Source organism: Sphaerodactylus townsendi, linkage group LG04, assembly GCF_021028975.2.
Source record: "Sphaerodactylus townsendi isolate TG3544 linkage group LG04, MPM_Stown_v2.3, whole genome shotgun sequence".
NCBI lineage: Eukaryota > Metazoa > Chordata > Lepidosauria > Squamata > Sphaerodactylidae > Sphaerodactylus > Sphaerodactylus townsendi.
In genome coordinates this window covers 18,876,590-18,901,567 of record NC_059428.1, presented here as the reverse complement: position 1 = coordinate 18,901,567, position 24,978 = coordinate 18,876,590, and the positions used below count along the sequence as shown (strand labels likewise).

At 45.8% G+C, this 24,978-nt stretch overlaps 1 protein-coding gene across 2 annotated transcripts in view; it reads left to right on the top strand.

Moving 5' to 3' along the window:
• SLC36A4 (solute carrier family 36 member 4) overlaps nt 1-24,978 on the top strand; it is a 79,607-nt gene that overhangs the window by 15,819 nt on the left and 38,810 nt on the right. For both annotated transcript variants that reach the window (XM_048492432.1, XM_048492433.1), the window contains 4 exons: nt 9,443-9,670; nt 11,202-11,306; nt 16,403-16,572; nt 23,373-23,542. In XM_048492432.1, coding sequence (XP_048348389.1) covers nt 9,443-9,670; nt 11,202-11,306; nt 16,403-16,572; nt 23,373-23,542 — 673 coding nt within the window. The remainder of the gene's footprint in view (nt 1-9,442; nt 9,671-11,201; nt 11,307-16,402; nt 16,573-23,372; nt 23,543-24,978) is intronic.

The window sequence follows — 24,978 nt, the reverse complement described above, 5'->3', positions numbered from 1 at the left end:
GATCTCTGGAAGGAAGGACTTTGGTCCCATATTGTTTTCTCTTTCGTTGTGAAAACCTTCACTACACTGGCTCCTAAATGGACATCCCAACAAATGACAGAGGATGCTTAAATGCATCAGGGGAAATGAGCTTGAGTCAAACAAAAACTCCTGCTGAAATAACTTTTGTTAGCCTTTTGCCACAGTTACTACGGACAGCGATTTAATAAACCATAGCTGAAAACTTAAGTTTAGTATCAAATGACAAACACTAGTTTGAACAATCTGCCTTCCGACACCACAACAACATATGATTTGATTGAACTGTGACTTTGTGCTATTGCAACGCAGTCCCAGAGTTGAACCCTGCGTGAGAGCGTGTCGAATTCCTGTGCTTATTTGCACAGATGTAAACCCCACTGAGTTCAGTGGAAATAACCAGCGACTCTGCAGAGAACAGCCGATTTACCTGACCGTGACTTGGCAAATTGGCATAATGATTTGATGCACATCAGTGGCTCCTTTGAAGTACTTGGTGCAATATAAATGAGAAACATTCCACTTCAGAGGACTCTGCATGGAATTGGGATTTTAGTTTAATTGTAGAGGGTGGCCTGTAGGGGGCAGCAAAGGGACAGCTATTGATATTTATCGGTTCTCTAATACTCTCTCTGGTTGGGAAGGTGGCACAATATAGCCCGATCTTGTCAGATCCCGGAAACTAAGCTGGGTCGGCACTTGAAAGGAAGACCACTGAGGAAGACTATGCAAAGAAAAGCAACGGCAAACTATCTCAGCTTCTCACTTGCCATGAAAGCTCCTTGCTGGCGCCACCATAAATCGGGTGCGACTTGATTGCATTTTACAGACACAGTGCTATTTCTGGAAGGTGGGGCGGGCCAGTGGGGGAAAAACACTTCTAGTGTGGTTGACAATTTTGCCCTGCAAATGTACCAATATGAATAGATTATAAATTGCAGTTCCCCACCTTAATTCCAGTTCCCAACCTTCTATGTTGCATTGTGGGGCATGAAGAGAATTAATGACACTTCCTGTTGCGGTCTTAGAGCCGAATTAGATGTGATGGCATTGGCTGCCACCAAGATGCTGTCACCATTTAAAAGCTCTCTTGTCTCCCTCCAATATGTACTTTTATCAAGTGCCAAAATACACCCCCACCTCCAATTCTCCAACTTGTCATTGCATTTTTTTATACCCTGCCTCAGTGTGTGGTGGAGTCTCCTTCTTTAAAGGTTTTTAAGCAGAGGCTGGATGGCCATCTGTTATGGATGCTTTGATTGTGTGTTCCTGCATGGCAGGGCATTGGACTTGATGACCCTTGGGGTCTCTTCCAACTCTATGATTCTATGTCTTCTATGATTCTATGTCTTCTATTTCTTCGTGTTTTGTCTACATGGTAAGCTGCCTTGAGTTCTGTAAGGTAGAAAGGGAGCTAATAAATGTTTTAAATAAGTATGAATATGTTTTAACTTGTATTTAAAACCAGTGTGGTGTAGTGGTTAAGAGCAGGTGCACTCTAATCTGGAGAGCCGGGTTTGATTCCCCGGTCTGCACTTGAGCTGTGGAGGCTTATCTCCAACACGTGCCAGCTGGGTGACCTTGGGCTAGTCACAGTTCTTCTGAGCTCTCTCAGCCCCACCCACCTCACAGGGTGTTTGTTGTGAAGGGGGGGGGGTGAGGGAAAGGAGATTGTAAGCCCCTTTGAGTCTCCTACAGGAGAGAAAGGGGGGATATAACACCAAATTGCTCTTCCTCCTCCTCCTCCTCCTCCTCCTCCTCTTCTTCCTCTTCTTCTTCCTCTTCTTCTTCCTCTTCTTCTTCCTCTTCTTCTTCCTCTTCTTCTTCCTCCTCCTCCTCCTCCTCCTCCTCCTCCTCCTCTTGGCTTGGGTTCAAAGAACCATCTCTGGTGGGGGAGGGGTGTTATTTCTCTTCCTTCATGAGGTTCAGAGGATCTCTGAGTGGTGTGCTGTGCAGGGGATTGTGTGGAACAGACTAGGGCCCCACCCCCCCGGTTGTATAAGCAAAAGTGTTAAAACCATCATTTTAGAGCTGGTAGCTGCCTGAATTAGTGGGGAGTTGTGGTTAGTGTCCCACCTGAGAAATCGAATAGCCTGGCTTCTTGTCATTACTTTGTCTGGGAAGCTCACAGCATGACCTAGGGCCTGCCTCTCTTTCTCAGACTTGCCTCTCACAGAGATCCTGTGAGGATAAACTGGGGCGGGGGGGGGATGAAGAATGATTCCTGAGCCTTCTTGGAGGGAGGCTGGGTTAAAAGCAGTGATGAGTCATGTCTTTTTAAAGTTAACCACCTTGGAAGTTTCCCCCAGAGAATAAGGCTCTGTTTCATATATCCCTGAGGTTTTGAGCCTCAACAACTTCCGTTTCATTTGACCATGGAGTTAGGCCTTTTCTTTTCAATTTAACTAGAAGCTGCCTCACGTATCAGTATTTTCCACTGAGTACCTGTCAAAGGTACACTCCGATGCTTCAATTTCTGTGCTTTTGCTGTTGGACTTAGGAGACCACAGCCTTGTTTTAGGAACGTACCGTATATACTCGTGTATAAGCTGACCCATATATAAGCCGAGGCACCTAATTTTACTACCAACACCTGGGAAAATTTATTGACTCACGTATAAGGCGAGGGTGGGAAGCTGGGAGGCAGAGGGAGCTCCTTATTTGGGCAGTGACGCCCCCTGATGTTACTGCCCAAATAAGGAGCTCCCTCTGCCTCCCGGTTTGAGGAAGCCCATCCAGCCATGCTCTGAGGAGGGCAGCAACAAGCAGCTTGTGCAACTGCAGGGAGGTCATCCCGGGCCACGCCCTCAGCCTCAGCAAAGGTGTGAAGAGCCGGCTGGTAAGCGGTGACTCGTGTATAAGCCTAGGGGGCATTTTTCAGCCTTAAAACAGGGCTGAAAAACTCGGCTTATACCCGAGTATATACGGTATTCAGAACTGTACCCAGATAGCATAATAGACCAGAGTTTGATCCAGTTCTGACAACCTGTGACCTCTGAATGCAGATGATTCAAGAGAATGGAGTACAACAGTAACCAAGCTGTGTTTTCAAGCTTAGGGTTTGTTTATTGCTGTGGCGACTTTGCACTCATGAAATGCACAAACCACAGTTTGTTAAATAGGACCACGCTTTCCACAACCAGGATCATAACAAATGTCATATAAGCAGAGAGCCAGTGTGATGGAGTGGTTAGAAGTGGTGGACTCTGATCTGCAGAACCTAGTTAGATTCCCCACTCTTCCACATGAGTGATGGACTCTGATCTGGTGAACTGTGTTTGTTTCCTCACTCATATGCATGAAGTCTACTGGGGCCAGACACAGTTCTCTCAGAACTCTCTCAGCCCCCCTACCTCACAAGGTGTCTGCTGTGGGAAGAGGAAGGGAAGGGGTTTGCCAGCCACTTTGAGACTCTTTACAGCAGTGGCGAAACCACCAGGGGGAAGTGGGGTGTGCAACGCACCGGGTGCACCATTTCTAGTCACGTGAGGGGTGGAAAAATTCCTCCCTCCCCCTTCCCCCCACGGCGCACCATCCCACTTACTTTTAGGAATGGAGCAGGCCAGAAGCCTGCCTGTGTTGCCTGGGCCTGGTGAGAACTACATTTCCCAGGGTCTCCTGGGAAATGTAGTTCCCACCAGGCCCAGGCAGGGCAGGCAGGCTTCCGGCCTTCTTCTCCGGCCTGCTGCTTTCCCAAAAGTAAGTGGTGTGGGGTGGGGTGCCGTGGGGGGTGCCACGGGGGTGGGGGCTGGGGGTTGTGGGGGGTGGTGGAAAAGCCAGTGTGTGAACTGGACGCACTCTGGTCTAGCTACGCCTGCTTTACAGTTGAGAAAAGCAGGGTATAAATCCAAACTCTTCTTCCTCTTCAAGAAGGTGCAAGAAGCATACCAGATGGATTTTGTATACACACTGCATACTTTTGGTAGACAAGCCAGAGTATCTCATTTTTAAAAATGTAGTTTAAAAAAATATAAAGTTTATTAATTAATACAGCATACAGCCACCGAAAAGACACATGTATAATGAAATCATATTGGGAAACTCCTTACAGTGGAGTTTCTAGTCTTTTGCAATTAAAATACACATCATGTAAATTACTGACTTGAACCTATTTAACTTCTCTGTCCTAATTCTGAGGCTGAAACCGATTAAGGTAGTTCTTCTAAACCAGGGATCTTCAAACTATGGCCCTCCAGATGTTCATGGACTACAATTCCCATGAGCCCTACCACTTGGCCATGCTGGCAGGGGCTGATGGGAATTGTAGTCCATGAACATCTGGAGAGCCATAGTTTGAAGACCCCTGTTCTAAACCTTACCTACAACAATTCCAGAAGAGCTTCAAAATGTGGTTCTCGTGAGCTTGATTTCCATGCTTTGCATTCACATCGTGAGCCACTCTGGCCAACAGGTGAAAAGTCAAGGTATAAATTACGTGGGGGCCGGAAGAGTGGAATGAGTTTTTTCCACCTCAAAAGAAGTGAATCTCGTCAGAGCAGAGTTTTTTTTTTTTTTGCAAGATGATATGAGGTTGAAAATGGCCGTGCTTCAGACAAACAACAACGTGGAGAGAGGTTTTTTGTTTTGCAAAGTTCCTCGGCAGAGAGGGCAAGGAGGCAGCACTTAGCCGCAGCCGGTCCCAAGATGACTAACTCCGGCTAGTGACGCACTGAGAGAAGTGTCTGTCACTTCAGAGCAGTGGTGACCGAGTGACTGGAGCAGATGATGATACAGAGTCTGACATTGCAGAGGCAGGACCGGGTTAGGTCAGAGATGAGTCATGTATGCTGACCAGGGAGGTATCACGATCTACAGCAAACTGTTGCCGTGCCCTCCACGGCATATGGGGGGGACGGAATTAGGGGGGGGGGCATGCTGTCCTTTCCAGTTTTTGTTAACTTCCTGAGTCAGTTTTGTGCTTAACCGTTCAGGGTGTGTTGGGTTTTTAGCTGTAGCTAAACTGTAGCTGGATGGCCCAGACAGGCTGAATCTCAGAAGCTAAGCAGGATCAGACAGAGTTAGTATTTTGATGGCAGACCACCAAGGAAATTCAGGGTTTCTACGCACAGGCAGGCAATGGCAAACCACCTCCCATCAGATGCCTGTGCCTTGACTACACTTTACACGAGCTGCAGTCAGCAAATCAGATGCTTAAGAAGAAGAAGAAGAAGAAGGGTTTGGATTTATATCCCCCCTTTCTCTCCTGTAGGAGACTCAAAGGGGCTTACCATCTCCTTGCCCTTCCCCCCTCACAACAAACACCCTGTGAGGTGGGTGGGGCTGAGAGAGCTCCGAGAAGCTGTGACTAGCCCAAGGTCACCCAGCTGGCGTGTGTGGGAGTGTACAGGCTAATCTGAATTCCCCAGATAAGCCTCCACAGCTCAGGCGGCAGAGCTGGGAATCAAACCCGGTTCCTCCAGATCAGAGTGCACCTGCTCTTAGCCACTGCTCTTAGCCACTACACCACTGTTGCTACAGTACAGTGATTAAGAACAGCAGATTCTCATCTACAGAACTGGGTTCAGTTCCCCATTCCTCCACATGAAGCCTGTTGACTGACCTTGGACTAGTCACAGTTCTCTTGGAGTAGCGGTTAACAGCAGGGGCACTCTAATCTGGAGGAACCGGGTTGGATTCCCTGCTCTGCCACTTGAGCTGTGGAGGCTTATCTGGGGAATTCAGATTAGCCTGTGAACTCCCACTCACGCCAGCTGGGTGACCTTGGGCTAGTCACAGTTCTTCTGAGCTCTCTCAGCCCCACCTACCTCACAGGGTGTTTGTTGTGAGGGGGGAAGGGCAAGGAGATTGTAAGCCACTTTGAGTCTCGTACAGGAGAGAAAGGGGGGATATAAATCCAAACTCCTCCTCCTCCTCCTCCTCCCAGCCCATGCAGAGATAGGCAACCGTAAACCACCTCTGAACATCTCTTACCTTGAAAACCTTACAGGGTTGCCATAACTCAATGACCCACACACGCACACAAACCATACTGTAGTTCAATTTTCTGAAAAGTTTGAAGTCTGTATACTTTCTTTTTCTTTCTTCTTGGCTGCAAGAGCAGCTTTGTCCCCGAGCAGCAAATTGAAACGACAACTTTTGTTCTTCTGTTCTTCCATGTTTCTTTGACCCAGCAGTGTTGTTTCTGAACAGAAAATTGAAATGTCAACTTCTGTTTTCTCGGGTTGACTTTCTAGTTGGCTGATTGTTTAAAAATAATTAGCATCCTGCATTAAGCTTTGTTGTAAGAAGTGTTATGGATCTGCGGTAAACCAAAGACAACCATAGACGTTTCAAATATGTTGTTGCTATGTATAGAGATGGCAGATTTTTTTCTTTTGATGGAGGGGAATTTGCACTCTGATGCTAACTGAGACTTTGTCGATTGGAACCAACGTTTGATTTCCATGAATGAAATGCAGTTTTTCTGCTTTCTCTTCCTTCACCTCTGATAAAGCCCACGGATCTCCCCAAATTGCTGCTCTTAGGAAAAAGAACTTGTGGGGGCAACATAAGGGCAAATGCAGGGTCTGTGAGGAGAGAGGTGGCAATTGATGCCCCCTGACAGAAACTGACCTTGGATCCATCCCTAGAACTTTATAGGACAGTTTGTTTGTTTTTTTGCAGGTGAAATAGTGCTTCCTTAATGTGCATTTTCACAAATACGTAATTGCTTTTTGTATTTTAATTTAAAAGAGACAGTCATATTGAGAGCTCGTCTGATGCTTTTCTAAAGCTCTTGACGCAGCCATAAAACTAACCATAATAATTGGCAATACTGAGAAGCAATTCGGTCATTACTGTTTCTCATTGTGTATGCGTAGGGTTGATACAAAATGCTCTCATTCCTGTTAGATTAGCCATTGTTGAGACGTTATGTGGGGGTAGAGAGACCCAGAGGACGGGGAATTGCTGTACTAGACGGCTGCATTGCCTGTTTACAGCACTGGGGACTTCTCAGGTAAAAAACCTAGTGAAAGGATCAAATGGTTACATCTGTATTTCTCTCGCTACTAGACAAATATTTAGGAGGATTAACAGCCTTTCCGATACATCTGCCAAAAGAAGCAGTCGGGCTCTTCTTCAGTGCATCCACCTCAAAGCGTTGTTCAAATATTTGTGTTAAAAAATCCCAGCATCCCTGCAAAGCAAATAGTTGGAATATAAAATCTCTTTTGGCAGGCTGAGCGAGCAACGTTATTTTCAAAGCAATAGCCCTTAACGTTGGTTTGGATCACATGTCTAGGATTAAAAGTACAGCCCCTAAGCAGAGTTGCTCCAGTCTTTAGCACATTTACCTCAGTGGTCTTAGGGGGAAGAGTTGGATTTATATTTATATATCAGATTTATATATATATATCCCCCTTTCTCTCCCATAAGGAGACTCAAAGGAGCTTGCAAACTCCTTTCCCTTCCCCCCCCCTCACAACAAACACCCTGTGAGGTAGGTGGTGCTGAGAGAACTCCAAAGAACTGTGACTAGCCCAAGGTCGCCCAGCTGGCATGTGTTGGAAGTGCACAAACTAATCTAGTTCACCAGATAAGCCTCCACAGCTGAAGCGGCAGAGCAGGGAATCAAACCCGTTTCTCCAGATTAGAATGCACCTGCTCTTAACCACTACGCCATGCTGGAGTGCAGTAGCGCCAGAGATGGGATCCAGCAGGTTCTCACAGGTTCCCGAGAGTAGGTTACTAATTATTTGTGTGAGCCGAGAGGGGGTTACTAGTTGGTGATTTTTGCCTTAGTTACGCCCCTCTTCCGCTCCTCAGCAGTAGCGTGCAGAGCTTGAAGCAGTCTAGCAGGAGGTGCACCGGCGTGCGTGGCAGCCTGCGCCTGCGTGCATTCGTTTCCCGCCCAAGGACTGGTGCAGCGGCTGCGTCCTTGCCACAGCCCCTCCCAGCAATGCCCCGTCCCGGAATGCCTGGCCATGCCCCTGTTGTGCCCCGCCCAGCCCAATTGGTGCTACGCCACTGTTTGAATCCCACCACCATGGGAACCTGTTACTAAAATTTTTGGATCCCACCACTGAGTAGCGCTGTATAAGATTGACCTGTAATTCTGCCGAGCTGGTGGACATGTCAGAAAACATGAGGAAAGCTACACTTTGCGGTAAACGCACATAGGGCTGGGCAGCAAGTCTGGGAGATCAAGGTTAGAACATTCTTGTGTATATTTCTTAACATTAGCTACTTGTAACCTCAGTAGAACTTTGAAGAACAGTTTGGATTTATACTCTGCTTTTCTCAACTGTAAAGAGTCTCAAAGTAGCTTACAACTCCTTCCCTTCCTCTCCCCACAACAGACACCTTGTGAGGTAGGTGGAGCTGAGAGAGTTCTGAACAAACTGTGACTAGCCCAAGGTCACCCCAGCAGGCTTCATGTGTAGGAGCAGGGAAACAAATCCAGTTCACCAGTTAAGAGTCTGTCACTCATGTGGAGGAGTGGGGAATCAAGCTGGTTCTCCAAATTAGAGTCCGCCGCTCTTCACCCCTATACTATGCTGGTTTTTGTTTTTTTAGTGTTTCCTTTGCTAACTCTTTTTAGCCCTCTTTTTGGTTTGGGTGTTTTACTTAATTGAAAGAGGGAAGTCATATATATGTTATATGTGTTAATCTGTGTTGTGTAAATTCTATTGTGACATGCCATATATTTAGTATAACTGTTACTACTAATGTAAGTGACTTTGAATAGCTCTATGGATGTTTCCTTATGTCTTTGCTTCTTGGATCTGTCTCTCTTTTCTTTCTTTACTTATTCCCTTTCTCTCCTAAAATGTAATCTACGTATTGACTTCTACCCCTTTCCTCTCTAATTTTCTTCTCTTTCCTTTTTCTATTCTTTCCTTTTTCCCTTTCCTTTCCTTTCTCTCTTTTATATATGGTATGTAAAATTGTTTAATTTTCGTATATCTAGAACACAAAATAACTATTCAACACATATGAGCGAATGATATCTTTTTGTATTCTACTATGCTCAACATTTTGTTGATGTCTATTATTTTTTATTTTAATAAGCTTAAATAAACTATTTTTTTTAAAAAGAAAGAGGGAATGAATATGGATCAATGATCAAACAAATGGGTGAATTCTGGAAGGCCATACCAAGACATGGCATGCTATTTCAAGAAGAAAGATTGTGTCCAGATCCTCTTTTTCAGGGCTTAGACCTGGACAAATTCTGAACCTCTTTAGGTCTCTTATAGCCTGTATTGCTTGTATTCCATTAATAAGAGTCGTAAGATCATGGTGATTCAATGTTCCACCTGCCTCTTTTTTCCGGGGAATACCTTTAGCTGGGGAACATTATGGTTCCCTTAGGTACAGGACATTCAGAAGCTAAGTGTGTGTGAGGATATTGAAACTAATGGGACTTTAAAAAGCATTCTATTTATAACTGACATAATTAACAGCACGTGTTTTTCCTCAGGTTTGTGAAGGGTTCTTTGAACATAAATCAACGGCTGCTAATGCCACCGGCCCCAGCGGGCCAGCGAACATACATACCATTGATCTGCGGCTGTACATGCTGTGCTTCCTTCCATTTATGATCTTCCTGGTGTTCATCCGTGATCTTCGGACTTTGTCTGTGCTCTCGTGCTTTGCAAATATATCCATGGCTGTCAGCCTTGTCGTTATTTATCAATATATTATTCACGTGAGTAGATAGATAATTCTCTCTCCCCCTTTCGGCCTTTATTGTGGCAAGTTTTAGCTTCAGCTCCATTTGGGGGGGGGTGGTAATGGGGGTTCTGCAAATGATCAGCCTACATCCAAACTGGGACCTTTCTAGGAATTCTTGAGATCTTTCTGGACCCTAGTCATGTCTTAGTTTAAGGTACGTTGCAGAAAACATCCAGAATGAGATTTGTGACAATGACAAGGGAACACTGAGACTATGGCATGACAAAGTTACTCTGAATGACCATCCCTCCCTCCCTCCCTCCCTCCCTCCCTCCCTCCCTCCCTCCCTCCCTCCCTCCCTCCCTCCCTTCCTCCCTCCCTCCCTTCCTTCCTCCCTTCCTTCCTTCCTTCCTTCCTTCCTTCCTTCCTTCCTTCCTTCCTTCCTTCCTTCCTTCCTTCCTTCCTTTCCTTCCTTCCTTCCTTCCTTCCTTCCTTCCTTCCTTCCTTCCTTCCTTCCTTCCTTCCTTCCTTCCTTCCTTCCTTCCTTCCTTCCTTCCTTCCTTCCTTCCTTCCTTCCTTCCTTCCTTCCTTCCTTCCTTCCTTCCTTCCCGGAACTTGTATGCTGCTGTACACAAAGGTCTCAGGGCAGCTTACAAATTTAAAAACAATGATAAAAACATATAAAACAAACTTCCAAAATGTTACTCACCCACATACCCTCGCTTACCCCACACCAGCAGCTTCCGGGGGGGGGGGGGGGGGGCATCAAGGGGTTAAAGGGTGAAGGCTTGAGTGATGAGGAAAGTCTTCCCCAGATGCTGAAATCCATCAAGGGTTGGCGCCTGGCAAATTTCCATGGGGAGGCTGTTCCATAGTCTGGGGCCAGCCACAGAGAAAGCCCGCCTGCATGCTTTCTCCCCCTGCATCTTGGTGGGGGAATGGACCACTAGGAGAGCCCCCTATTCAACTTTAGCTCTTAGACAGTTCATATAGACACAGGTGCTCCTTCAGATAGGTAGGACTGGGACAAACTCCTTGTATTTTAGGAGACTGGGACAATCTCCTCCTATTCTTTTCATTCACCAGTGGAATTTCAGGTGGTCACCAGAGAAATCACATAGGAATCTCAGCTTTGCCTTGTAGGTTTAAAGCAGTACAGCCTGTGTGTAGCAGCAGGCTGAATGTGTGGGATGGTACACAAGATTCTTTGCACGCACCCTTCTAGAAAAGGTGATTGACGCTGGGGTTGAGATGAAGTTAGCTTAGCTTGAGAAGGGAAGGAAGGCTTGGAACCTGCCTCGGGAGCATGGTTCCAATCTGCTATATTTTGCCAACGTCTACGGGAAAAAATTGGGGATGGTGGTTCTCAATAATTATGTTGAGATTAGCGCCGCAGAGGTCAAAGTGAACTCTGCTCAAGTCTACAGGATCCCTTGCCCCGTGCTTGCTTGGCTTTGTGAGCTTGGCTTGAGTGGGGTAGCTCTGGTGAGCACTGGGTGCCATCTTCCCGAAGGAGTCTGCTCTTGAAGGAGTAAATATCTTCCCTCTTATCTCCCTCTCGCCAGGGTTTGAAAACGATGTCTGTGAAGAAGCTGCCTCTATTCGCTGATTTAAAGAAGTATCCCCTTTTCTTTGGCACGGCTGTATTTGCTTTCGAAGGAATCGGAGTGGTAAGTTTGTGAGGCTGCCCCTGCCTCTGGGTTTCTATTCTTAATGTCACATGTTTTATCTTTATTTGTGATTACCTACTGTACACCGCCCAGAGCCCTTCGGGGATAGGGCGGTATAAAAGTTGAAAGAATGAATGAATGAATGAATGAATGAATGAATGAATGAATAAATGAATAAATAAATAAATAAACTCACTTTCTTTTTGGCTGATACATGATTTCCATACTCCCTCCCCCTGCATCTCGGCAGGGGAAGGGACCACCAGCAGGGCGCCCCCCCCCCCCCCGGACACATACGGGGAGTTCCCATCCGCAGGCTGTGGAACTTGTTTCCTATTTATCAAGTCTGTGTAGTTGTTTTCCAGACATGTTTGAGTGCAAAGTCAATCAATCTGTCAAAGATTTTATTGTATAGCCATAGGTCTTCCCAATGTAAGATATAAAAACCAAAAAACCAAAAAGATAAATAAGTAGATAAAAGGCAATATAAATTATAAAGTACAAAGTCACTCAAGTGTCAGCATTGTGTTTAGTCCTGTTTTTCCCCACTTGACTGTTTCATGGGTGGTCCGGAAGTCACCTATACTCTAGGCCAGTGATGGTGAACCTTTTCAAGACCGAGTACCCAAATTGGAACCCAAAACCCATTTATTTATCGCAAAGTGCCAACATGGCAATGTAACCTGAATACTGAGGTTTTAGTATAGAAAAAACGGTCAGCTCCAAGGCGCACGTTACTCAGGAGTAAGCTTAGGGGTAGTCAGTGGCTTTGCTTTGAAGCAACTGTGCAACGCTTCGAATGGGTGAATCACGACCCTAGGAGTGTTAACTCAGAAGCAAACCCCATTGCCAGCAACCGAGCTTACTCCCAGGTAAAGCATCACGCTTTTGTGAAAATCAGTGGGGTTTAACAGCGCTTAACAGGGTTATCTACACTGCTTCCCCAAAACTAGGTCATAGGTTTAATGCTAATAATCTCCCTGAAATAATTGCACTATTATCACATGACGAACTCTGTGCACGTGTGCCCACAGAGAGGGCTCTGAGTGCCACCTCTGGCACCCGTGCCATAGGTTCGCCACCACTGCTCTAGGCACATTTATTTTACATTTATTGTAAAAATCGTAGATTTTGGGAATCAGAGGTCAAATTTGTGCCTTTTGACTGTTTATTATGCTTTTGGCTGGGCTTTGGGTTGAATTTAGTTTTGGAATAGTAGTTCTTGGTTAGAGATAACTGGGAAGAAGGTCACTGCTGACCAACGGGCACAACTCACCTGTTGACCTTGCTCTGTTCGAAAGTGTGAATGTCATTTCAGCAGGTGGCTGATGACTTGAGGGTGTTAATAGGAAAAGTGGACGGAAGGGCAACACATCGGTCAGTCAATCTGTATAGACAAATCACGAGAAAGCAAAGTGGAGTGAAAACAAGGAGAGAAGAGAGCAGCATGCAGTATAAATACTTTGTTTGAAAAGTAGTACCCAAACGCAGAAATAATTTTTGTTGAGGTTTCTTTTTTGTTTCAGCAGTAGGAACTTGAATGTGTGTTAATTTCAAGAGTTTGATATTCTGTAGTATTTATATTTATTATGTTTACTTAAGATCCGGTATCTAGCTTTTGGGGCTGCGCTACCCACTAGGGATGAAAACAGCCATCTGTGTTCGGTAAATTTCGGTTCGGGTTTTTTTAAACCTGGAAATTTTCAGTAAAGCCGAATGAAACCGATATCTATGTCGTGTCGTCTTGGGTCTAGCTTTGTGTGGCATAAAGACACAGCGGTGATCCAGATTGCTGAATTTCCTAGAATATTTTGATGCCCTCCATTGAGATCTATTAATTAGTACAGTGGAACCTCGGTTTTCGTTGGTAATCCATCCGAAAAGAAGAATGCCGGATGAAAACGAGGAAAACTGTTTGAAAACCGAGGGCAAAACTTTTTCCATAGGAATCAGCGTGAAATCCAATTAATCCGTTCTAAGAGCACTCCAAAAAACTTTATACCAAAAGCACATTTTTGGGTGAAGATAAAACATGAAAGTGTTTAATGCTGAAAAACAGTAACAAAACAATACAACACTAGGACCAGCTTCAGAGCCAGTGGACCAATGTCGCGACCAGAAAGGTGTCCAAAAGAGGTCTGTTTCTGACGCCTCTTTAAGATTTGTCTGAAATAGGGCCGAGAGACCGAACATTTGTCATTAAACAAGTTGCAGACACGGCCTGCAACAGCTTTGTCCGGGTGATTTTTCTCCACAAACCCCTGTACCTTACTGCAAATCGATGAAAACTGAGGCAAATCAATGAAAACCGAGACAAATTTTTCACTGAAAAAATCGATGAAAACCGAAACCGATGAAAACCAAAGGCAATGAAAACCGAGGTTCCACTGTAACTTGGTGTGTGTGTTTGTAGAAAGTAAACGTTTGGTGTTGAAAAATATAGTAGCAGAAAATGTGTCCCATATGGTGGCCTTGGGGCTGCTTTGCACTTCTTTTCAAACCTGGTGATTAAAAGTACGCTTTTTAAGTCGTAAAATTAGAAAATAATTGATTTGTGCTGCGTAAGCAAAAGGAGGTGTATCTTTGTACTCTACTTATGGAAAGCAGTGTCTGTCAGTAGGTTTTTTTTCCCACCCACCTGTCCCCACAAAGCTCTGTAGATTTGATTAGCTAAGCAAAAGAAAGAGGAAAACTAACATTTCTTTCAGACATGCAAATGAGCGGGGAAATAAATGTTTCTCATCTCCTTGGCCTATTTCTTCATCTTCTTGTTCTTTTTAAAAGTCTCAAATCCTGGCTCTTAGAATTACAGATAATCGCACAGCTGTTTGGTAAGAATCGTTTTACAACCAGCAAGTTTTGGATTTGTCATTAGTTGACTTCCAAACTTAGCTTCTCCTCTGCCTTTACAAATAATTTTTAAATATCCAGATTATCATTTTCAAAAAGTCTCCTTTGGATGTTAAAAGGTAATGCAAACTCCATTTTATTGAATGCTACTTGTCAGGATATCTTTTTTCCCCTTCTGTCAGCTTAGTAGTTGTCTCTTCAAACAATCTTTTTCTTCCATTTCTGCGGCTCTCTCTGGTGTTGCCTTATAACAGTGATGGCGAACCTTTTCGAGACCGAGTGCCCAAATTGCAACCCAAAACCCACTTGTTTATCGCAAAGTGCCAACATGGCAATTTAGCCTGAATACTGAGGTTTTAGTTTAGAAAAAATGGTTTGCTCTGGCACGCATTACTCGGGAGTAAGCTTGGTGACGCCACCATGCAATGCTTTGAATGGGTGAATCACGACCTTAGGAGGGTTTACTCAGAAGCAAGGCCAGCCTAGATGTGTGGGGTGGCGGGGTGTGTGTGTGATTTTCTGCTCCCTTACATGACGAACTCTGTGCATGCAAGCCCACAGAGAGGGCTTTGGGTGCCATTTCTGGCAGGCGTGCCATAGGTTCGCCACCACTGCCTTATAATGTGTTCAAGTCACGTTTGGGTTGTGGTTGGGTTTTTCTGAAGGGGATGTTGGCACTGTGTTTTTGTGAGGGAAGGGTAGAAAGGGCTGAATGTTGACCCTCTTCCCACTACTATGAGAACAGAATGGTGGACTACAAGACTTTTGTCTGATCCTGAATGTCTCTTCTTATATCCAGCATCTTAAGAGGCCTGCCTGTGTGAACTCTTTTTTTTTTACCTCAGCAAAACGAACAATGTTCCAGCTTTCTTTCCTAGAGGTCTCCCCATCTTTGGTAGGGACTCTTGATTTCAGACCTTTAAGAGAGGGGTGTCCTCTGTGTGGTAAAACTGAAGGGTTGAGGAACAATTACCTGACCCTACAGCTCTCTTGCCTACCAATAAAAACCACATTTCATCTGATCTGAGAAGCCTCAACTGACAAAACAGCTACACACACTGATGCTTGGATGCCCGCTTCTCTGAGGGGTTATTTCTCTCAGGCCTCATTATAATCCCCTCAGAGGCGTATCTAGGGAAAATGTAGCCTGGTGCAAAATCTGAGTTTTTGAGGGGGGGGGGAGCTTTTGGGCGACCGCCCTTCTCCACCATGACCAAACAACTTTTTTTCCATCAGGTCATCTCAAAGCCACCATCACAAGAGGGGGGTGGGGAGCGATTTTCCGTCCCCCCCCCACGTGACTAAATGGCTGCATCAAACCCGGTTCTCCAGATTAAAGTCCACCTGCTCTTAATCACTGCACCACACTGGCTCTCCAATAGGTTGGGGGGGTATTTAGGATGGCTGGTTGGCTTGGTGCTTATCCCCCCCCCCATCCCTAACATACCAAAATGATGCTGGGGAGGCATGTCCTGGGAAATATCCCCACCCCCTTTCCCAGGTACTGTTTCAGCCAGGAAAACAGCTTGGCAGGAGTCTTTCCTCCTCTCCACAGCGACATTCAGAGCCTAAATTGGCTCTCATTAAAAACAAGCACGTTGAATTTGGCCCTTCGGCAGCTGTCGATCTTTCTCATTGGCCAGGCGTTACTTTTCAACGAGGCTTAGCTCTGCAACAATCTCATTTCCGATTATAAAGAGTCTCTCCTGAACTCCTCTGCTGAATGTGTTCTCCAGGATGATAGGAATGTGGAAGAGTTTCCCTGACCACATCAGGCAGGCCGTTCCATCGGGGGGGTCACAACGGAAAACCCTTGTGTAAAGTTTTGAACCAGTTTGCAGGGTCTAAGGCAGGGGTCCCCGACATGGTGCTCCTAGTGCTCGCCAGCACCTTTTCTGGGGCCTGCAAAGTGTTTTTAGGAAGTGGGTAGGGTTTTAGCCCACTATGGCTTCTGATTGATTACTAGGAAGTTGATTGGCTGTGCAGATTTTTTAAAAATATATTGCTTTGGCAGCAGCTGCCACCATAACACAAGGATCTACGCTGTGTGGCTGGAGTTAAACCGTGGCAGCCATTTTGTGACCGTCTCTGTCTCCTGCAGCAGACACTTTGTGGCGGCCGTTTGCTGCTGCAGCTGCCATGACATGTCAGTATTCCAAATGTGTCCGCAGACTCAAAAAGGATGGGGACTCTTTGTCTCAAAGGAAGCCAGCCGCATATACACAGGCCTGTTGTGTCTCTTTCAGGTCCTTCCCCTTCAGAACAGAATGAAGGATTCCAGTCGCTTTCCAATGGCTCTTAACATCGGCATGGGGATTGTGATGACCCTGTACATCTCTCTATCCACCCTGGGCTATTTGCGCTTTGGGAATGAAATCCAAGGTAGCATAACTCTGAACCTGCCACAAAATAAATGGTAAGTGGATGCCTGATAAAAATAACCTCAATGCCTTTTGCAGATCCTCTAGAGCAGACCTGGGCATTATACGGCCCGCGGGCCACATCCGGTCCACCGGATGACCCTGTCTGGCCCCCCTGCCGTGCTGGGGAGCGAGGCGCCTTTGAAAGCCCCGCAGAAGCTGGTTGCCTTGGCTGCCAGCTTCTACAGGGCTTTCAAAAGCGCCTCGCCCCCCTGCCTTGCTGGGGAACGAGGAGCCTTTGAAAGCCCTGCAGAAGCTGGTTGCCTTGGCTGCCGGCTTCTGCAGGGCTTTCAAAAGCGCCTCGCCCCCCCTGCCTTTTGGCCCGGCCCTCCACAATATTTTCTGTTTCTTATGCGGCCCCATGGAAAAAATAATTGCCCACCCCTGCTCTAGAGAAATGTGGTTCAGAATTTGTTGAGCAGCTCTGTGTGTGTGTGTGTGGGCGGGGGGGGGGGAAGGGTTCAGGTGAAAGGAGAAGTACAGGTTTTTAAAAGCTTGTAAACCTTTCCCACTCTTAATGTAACCCCATGCTCTTTTTGGTGGGTTTTCCGGGCGGTGTGGCCGTGGTCTGGTGGATTTTGTTCCTAACGTTTCGCCTGCATCTGTGGAGTATATCGCATACCCTGTAGCTTTGGAAAGGTCTACATAGGACCCACAAAATGCAGCATTCAGACTCGTATTAAGGAGCACGAAAGACACTGTCGGCTTAACCATCCTGAAAAATCTGCAGTTGCAGAACATGTGTTAAACAAAACTGGACATGATAGTTTATTTGAGAACACTGAAATTCTGGACAATTCAGAAGCCTACTATGTCGGACTGCACCGGGAGGCCATTGAAATTCACGAACACCAGGACAACTTCAATAAGAAAGAAGAGACTTTGAAGATTAGCAGGGCCTGGCTCCCAGTACTTTAAAAATGGACTGATAACCCCACCCGCAATACAATGCACTCAACCACACCTTTGCATAGCAAGTTCCACCCAAACACTTACTGATTGGTTCCCCACCCTGGGACATGGACAATATACCCCACTAAACTTTCCCTTCTCACTTAGACACAGTGTGAAACAGACTTTTCTCTGTGATACACCTCTGAAGATTCCAGCCACAGATGCAGGTGAAACGTTAGGAACAAAATCCGCCAGACCTCAGCCACACAGCCCGGAAAACCCACCAGAACCAGTTGAATCCGGCCGTGAAAGCCTTCGACAACCCATCTTCTTTGTTTCTCCGTGAAGCTCTGTTCTGGGTGTGCTTCCTGACTGGAAAATGGCAACCTCAGAGCACTGACTCATGCAGAGATCCATCCAACAGCTACTCCCTCTATTATTTGTATTGAAGCAATCCCATTAAATCTGCTTGAACATTTTAAAGTAACTCTTGCTGAGATTTATTTCATCCTGTTTCTTTCTTGAGACTCAAGGCAGATTACCAAATTATTAAAAAAGACAATAAACAGGATAAAGCTGTATGTCACAAAAAGGGCAATAAAAAGGATAAAGCTGTATGCCACAAATGAAGCAAAAAATGGATTACAAAAATTGGAATATGCCATAAAAACAAGATAAAATAACAAGAAGAACAGAATAAGAGTTGGGATTTATACTCCCTTTTCTATCTTGTCTCAAAGGGGTCAAGACTCCTATCTCAAAGGGGCTTACAATCACCTTCCCCTCCTCTCCCCACAACAGACACCTTGTGAGGTTGGTAGGACTGAGAGAATTTTGAGAGAACTGTTCCCGGTCGCCAAGGTCACCCAGCAAGAATGTAGGAGTGCGGAGGCTTCATTTGTAGGAGCAGGGAAACAAACCTGGTTCAGTGGATTTGAATCCGCTGCTCATGTGGAGAAGTGGGGAATCAAATCAAGCCCGGTTTGCCCAAAAATGTGGTCAGGGTGTTTTTGGTGCTACTTAATTATCTGTAATCCTTCTTCTTTCCCCCCACCCCTACCTCTTCTAGCTGCAGCAATTGTTCCAATCGTCAATGTAATGTGACATTGAGACTGCTGCTACTTCCTTAAAATCACAAATGCTGGTTTTAAAAGTTAGCACAGAGAGATTTTGTTCAGAGGCAGTCAGATAACAGCGCCGTTGAGTATTTCTGAAAATAGTTTCTTAATACAAGAGATTCTTGAATGCCCTTTCGGGGCGAATGACTTGCTTACTCATTGGTATGGAAAGCTTGCTTTGAAGTTAATTAATTAATTTCTGTCTGTTAAGCTTTGAAGTTGATGAAGCAATTTCTTTTTTTTTTTCAGCTGAAGGCTTTCGATGGGGCCTTCAGCTCCCCCTCCCCTGTCCAAATATTTTCTGCAACTTTAGAGATATATTTCTTTCAGAGATCTGGACCGTTTGTGATCCTTAAGAGCTGCTTCCAAACTGTTGTTTGTTTATGGGCTTGATTGTGATAAAACCAACAGGAACTGAGCTTAACTGGCTTATTATTGGTCTGAGGAGGTTGGTGGGGAAAGGGGTAAGGTCAGTGGTGGGATCCAAAAATTTTAGTAACAGGTTCCCATGGTGGTGGGATTCAAACAGTGGCGTAGTGCCAATGGGGCTGGGCGGGGCACGACGGGAACGTGGCCAGGCATTCCGGGGGTGGGGCATTCATAATTTCTCTGTTACTGTAAAAAACTCTTACTGTAAAAAAAAGTTCCTAATTTCCAGCTGGTATCTTTCTGTCCATAATTTAAACTCATTATAGCAAGTCCTATCGTCTACTGCCAACAGAAGCAACTACTTCTCCTCTAATTGACTGCCTGTCAAATACTTAATACTTTCAAATACTTAATTTTGTTTCTAGAAATCAAAAGAAGGATACTTTCCTTAAACAAGGAACTTGACCATATTACTAAAACATGTTTTTAAAACAGCCCAACAGGGAGAATGATCCCATTTTCTACCTTCGCTAACCAGGTACATCGGAAACAACAGGACTTTATGATTTTTGGACCTAATGGAATTTCTAACGGAAAAGCAGACCCAATTAGTAACCCCCTCTCAGCACACACAAATAATTAGTAACCCACTCTTGGGAACTGGTGAGAACCTGCTGGATCCCACCTCTGGGTAAGGTGGTTTGCTTGGCCCTTCCCCCAGCCTTGTTGGCCAACACATGGTGAAGGCCAACACCAGCTAAACTCCCCGGCATTTCTTGACACACTGAAACTATTTTCTGCGTATGTCTGTGCACGTGCACGCATGCATGCTGTCAAATCACAGGTGACTTATGGCGACCCTGTAGGTTTTTTGAGGCAGGAGATGTTCAGAGGTGGTTTGCCATTGGCTGCCTCTGCATGGGCTGAGAGTGTTCTGAGAGAACTGTGACTGGCCCAAGTTTGCCTGGCAGGCTTCCCGTGGAGGAGTGAGGAATTGAACCCAGTTCTCCAGATTAGAGTCGGCCGTTCTTAGCCACCACATCACACTGCCTCTTGACATTATTAGAAGCGTTGAAACAGCACTCCCAATTGCTAAAATTATAGAAGTCTAGATACATTATTCTATACGATATTTTACCATTTCCTCTTAGGTCACATGCCCGTGGGAGGATGTGTCTTTAAAATATATGATCAAAATTCTGCAACCCAAATTCGCACTCTGAGCAAATTATGCAAATCATGCTAGTATGTTTAGATTCTTCAAAAAACTGCTGTATGGGATGTGGTGTTAGGTGTTTATGACCAACTAGAAAACATTAGTTATGATCACATTGTATTGTTGAAGGCTTTCATGGCCGGAATCACTGGGGTGTTGTGGGGTTTCCAGGCTGTGCTCCAGTAGCATTTTCTCTTGACATTTTGCCCGCATCTGTGGCTGGCATCTTCACAGGATCTTCTCCATTTTCCTGTAGGTGTAGTTGTCAGTTTTACCCCAGTCTCGGGTGCTCACTTTTTGGCTAGTGTTAATATGGAGGAATAACAACTCCTTGTCTATGTTGGCAAGTTCTTTGCGGGTAGTGTGGATTCTGTCACACAAGAGTTCGTTTTCTAGGCGGCCATAGATACGGTGAGCCTGTGGTGACTTGAAGCTCCTTTTGACTGTGAGAAATGATGGAATAGTTCCTGTGTCTCTGCAGCATAGACGAAAGGTTAGAGAACGGAGTAGGTGTGCTTTCCTGGTCTGTAGTTTTTCCAATCTCCGTGCGTCTTGGAACAATTTCTCCCCGTAGAGATGTTCAATATATTGTCGAAGGCTTTCACGGCCGGAATCACTGGGGTGCTGTGGGGTTTCTGGGCTGTATGGCCGTGTTCCAGTAGCATTTTCTCCTGACGTTTCGCCTGCATCTGTGGCTGGCATCTTCAGAGGATCACTTCCTTCGCTCTGTGGCTCTGCTTGGTTTTGTTTACCCTGCTCTAAATTGTTAATTGCAGAGGGTCAACCATGGTATTGTCAACACTGAGCATGGTTGTAGCCATGGGATGGAGGGATATTCCAGATCAGGGGTGGCCAAACTTGCTTAACCTAAGAGTCACATAGAATAAACTTCAGATGTTTGAGAGCCACAAGATCCGAACAAATATTACACACATGTTTTTATAGTTACCTTCACACTTTTATATAAGTATTAAGAAACAGACATTCCTAGTAATAATTATTCATGTATGTATTTTTATTAACATTAAATGAGCCTGCCCAAAATAAAAACAAAAGAGGTGGAAACAGATATTGCTAATGATACTTCTTTGTCTAAGACTAAATATCTGATTAAAACAGGGAGAAAAAAAATATGTAAATTAGAGATAGTTGCTGGCTGTTATTTCTAGTAGAAATATTGTGAGTCATCTTTGCTGTGAGTCATTCAAAATCTAGCTGATTTGTTATCAAGGTTGCATGAATAAGCCCCATCAGGTGCTGATCTGCCAGGATTGCAAGATGCCTCGACTTCGACTTCACAAACTTCATTACACAATGCAGTGATTCACAGCAGTATGTTGTAACCCACACGATCTGCCTTCATGCAGATTTCAGGAAGGTCCCTCAAGACCTTTGGCTGTTGAGCTTTTATGCCTGAGCTAGGATACACACCGAGGACATCATCACAAGAAGGGACAGCCACCTCCTCAGGGCACTTCCCACTCTTCGTCACGATCGCCGGAGAGGAAATCCAGTGGACTGTGGGGGAGGAAAACAAGAGGAGGAGGAGGAGGGTTCATCTGACTAAAATGAGGAGGCTGAAAACTGAATGTGGGTCTCAGCAGCAACAGCAGCACGCACCCCTCCCCCTATTGTATGTACTGTGAGATAAAGATTTAAGAATATGGAACATTCTAAAAGAGTTTGATCATGTGATATGACTACGGTTGAAACACTTGACCATTCTCTGTTTCTATGCCCTAAATACAATAAGATACGCATGAAGTACATGAATTCCATTTTCTTGCAATGTTCTCAGCGGCATGAGTGTTATAAGATACCCAATCTCCTGAACAGCTCTGGTGTGCTCTTTTGAGAAATTGTTGCAAATTTTATACTGGAAATTAGTAATTTTAACTGTATTTCTTAACCTTGTTTTGTTTTAAAATTTTGTCCTGTTTTATATGCCAATAATGGCTTGTATTGTATTGTTAAAATATACTGTGAGGTTTCTGCAGCCAGTTCCAAGTGTGGAGAGAGAGCCAAGGATGACCTCTTGTCCAGGCCAAAACAGACTTGAGGAGGGAAGCGACAAGAGCAGAGAGAGAGAAACAGCAGCTGTGGTTACTCCTGTTGGCCCACTCTCAAGAACACCCTCTGGGATCCTTATACTGCTCTCAGAGGGTCTGTTAACACTATCTCCAATTCTCCATTGCTGAGAGTTGTCTAAGGGTGGTGGTGAGTCATTTTTTCCACCCTTCCAGACTGGAGTTGCAGTGACCTGAGAGGTTGAGTCAGCGGCATATTGCCCATGTCCCTGGGAGCATGCCTTTTGGTCACATGGGGGGGCGCCAGGCACTGGCTGGACCCCCGCACCCTCCCATGGCGTGGCGATCTGGCTGGCACCTGGCGGCTCCCCCCATGTCGGGGCACCGCTCACCGGCATCCAAGGCCAGGCCCAGCTGCGGGGCTGGGAGGCCTCTCCCTTGCTGGGGGATGGCGCTGGCAGCACCTGGCGCTGAGGCCAGACTTGGAGCCCCCCACAAAGGGGGTGCTCTGGTGCTGAGGCCAGGCTGGGAGCCCCCCCACAAAGGGGGTGTCCACAAAAGGGGATGCAGTAGAGCATCCCATGGCTCCAGCCCTCCCCAGCCTCCCTGATTGCCGTAAGTGGGGCACGGGGGGGCACTTGACCAGGTGTTGCCCCTGGGTGCTGTTTCCCCCCGATATACCTCTGGGTCGAGCAGAACCAATCCTGACCCACCAGACACCCAGTCCCTCAGCTGGGGCTGCCCCACCACCTTCTCTTTGCTCACCTTGGAAACATTTGCTGAGGAGGCAAGGTAAATTCTTGCTACGTGCAACTGGTCCAGTTACTTGACTGGATCAGCAGAGGAGTTTCTAAACAACTGAGACCTGGCCTCTGTGACTTTATTTCAAGGGCCACTGTCTGAAAAAGAAAGAAAAGGGACCTCCCATATTCAAATACCTACGATTAATGGTTTCATGCGTTGCTGGGAGTATCTGCAGACACCTGGCTAGTTACTTGCTAGAAGCATGGCTATTGGGTCTAATTTAGCAAGGCAAATCCTTCTTTTATGGGAGTTGTAAGCAAAGAGAAGTGATCGATGGGTTCTGGATATTCTTTTAGGTCCTGGCCCTGCAAACAAACTTGTGTTTTATAACGTGACCAATTCATGTTCTGTTCCAATGTATTCCACAGGCTGTACCAACTGGTCAAGATTCTCTATTCCTTTGGGATTTTTGTGACCTACGCAATTCAGTTCTTTGTTCCGGCTGACATCATTGTTCCGATTGTCACCTCTAGAGTACAGCAGAAGCAGAAACTGATGTATGAGATGGTGGTGAGAATTCTCCTGGTCTGCTCGACATGTAAGTCAAAGATGGATTTTGAATGCTGAGTTTTTATTGCTAGATTATAACCCCCCTCTTAACGTTCTGTGTTTTATTTTGTCGGCAGCCTCAGGCAGGTTTCTAAAGAGGCAGGATAAAAATGTCCTCAGTAAATCCATACATTACCAATTGTGGATAAAAAAAGTAAAGAGGATCTTCCCCTTGTATAGGTGGTATTGGCAAGCTGGAAGTGGTCCAGAGGAGGGCAACCAAAATGGAATAGGTCTGGAGTCCATGGCAGTGGTGGTGAACCTATGGCACGGGTGCCAGAGGTGGCACTCAGAGCCCTCTCTGTGGGCACAGGCAAACAGAGTCCCACCCACACACACATCTAGGCTGGCCTGGGCCGCAGGGCTCAATTATTAGCATTAAACCTAAGACCTAGTTTTGGGGAAGCCGTGTAGGTAACCCTGTTAAGCACTGTTAAGCCACACTGATTTTCATGCGAAGAACTAAAGCGCTATCCTTTACCTGGGAGTAAGCTCGGTTGCTGGCAATGGGGCTTGCTTCTGAGTAAACCCTCCTAGGGTCATGATTCACCCGTTGGAAGAGTTGCACGGTTGCTTCAAAGCAAAGCCACCGACTACCACCAAGCTTACTCCCGAGTAACGCGCGCCTCGGAACCAACCGTTTTTTCTAAACTAAAACCTCAGTATTCAGGTTAAATTGCCGTATTGGCATTTTACAATCAATAAGTGGGGTTTGGGTTGTAATTTGGGCACTCAGTCTCAAAAAGGTTCGCCATCACTGTCCTACGAGGAGAGACTTAGGAAGCTGGGGATGTTTAGTTTGGTGAAGAGAAGGTTAAGAGGTGGCATGTTAGCCAAGTTTCGATATTTGAAGGGATGTCATGTTGGTGAGGAAGCAAGCTTGTGTTCTGCTGCTCCAGAGACTAGGACACAGAGTAATGGGTTCAAGGGGAAGGAAAAGAGATTCCACCTAAACATCAGGAAGAACTTCCTGACAGCAAGGGCTGTTTGACAGTGGAATGCACTACCTCGGAGTGTGGCAGAGTATCCTTTGGAGGTTTTTTAAGAGAGGCTGGATGAATATATGTCGGGAGTGCTTTGATTGTGTGTTCCTGCATTGCAGGGGGTTGGACTTGATGGCCCCTGCCCTTCTCCCCTTTCCCTATGCAGGGAGTGGCAATAGTTGTGGCAGTCACACCTCTGCTTGCTCACCCTTTTGCCAGGGGTGTCAATATCTTGTGTCTGGGCACAGGTAGGTCCACCGGAAGCCACAACAGGCGCCTGAAAGTACCTATCCTGGATGACGGTTGAATGGATGTGTGTGTGTGTGACTATAAATGGGGAAAACTTTCACCAGTAGAGCATTTAGACCCCTTCCGCACATGCAGAATAATGCACTTTCAATCCACTTTCACAATTGTTTGCAAGTGGATTTGGCTATTCCGC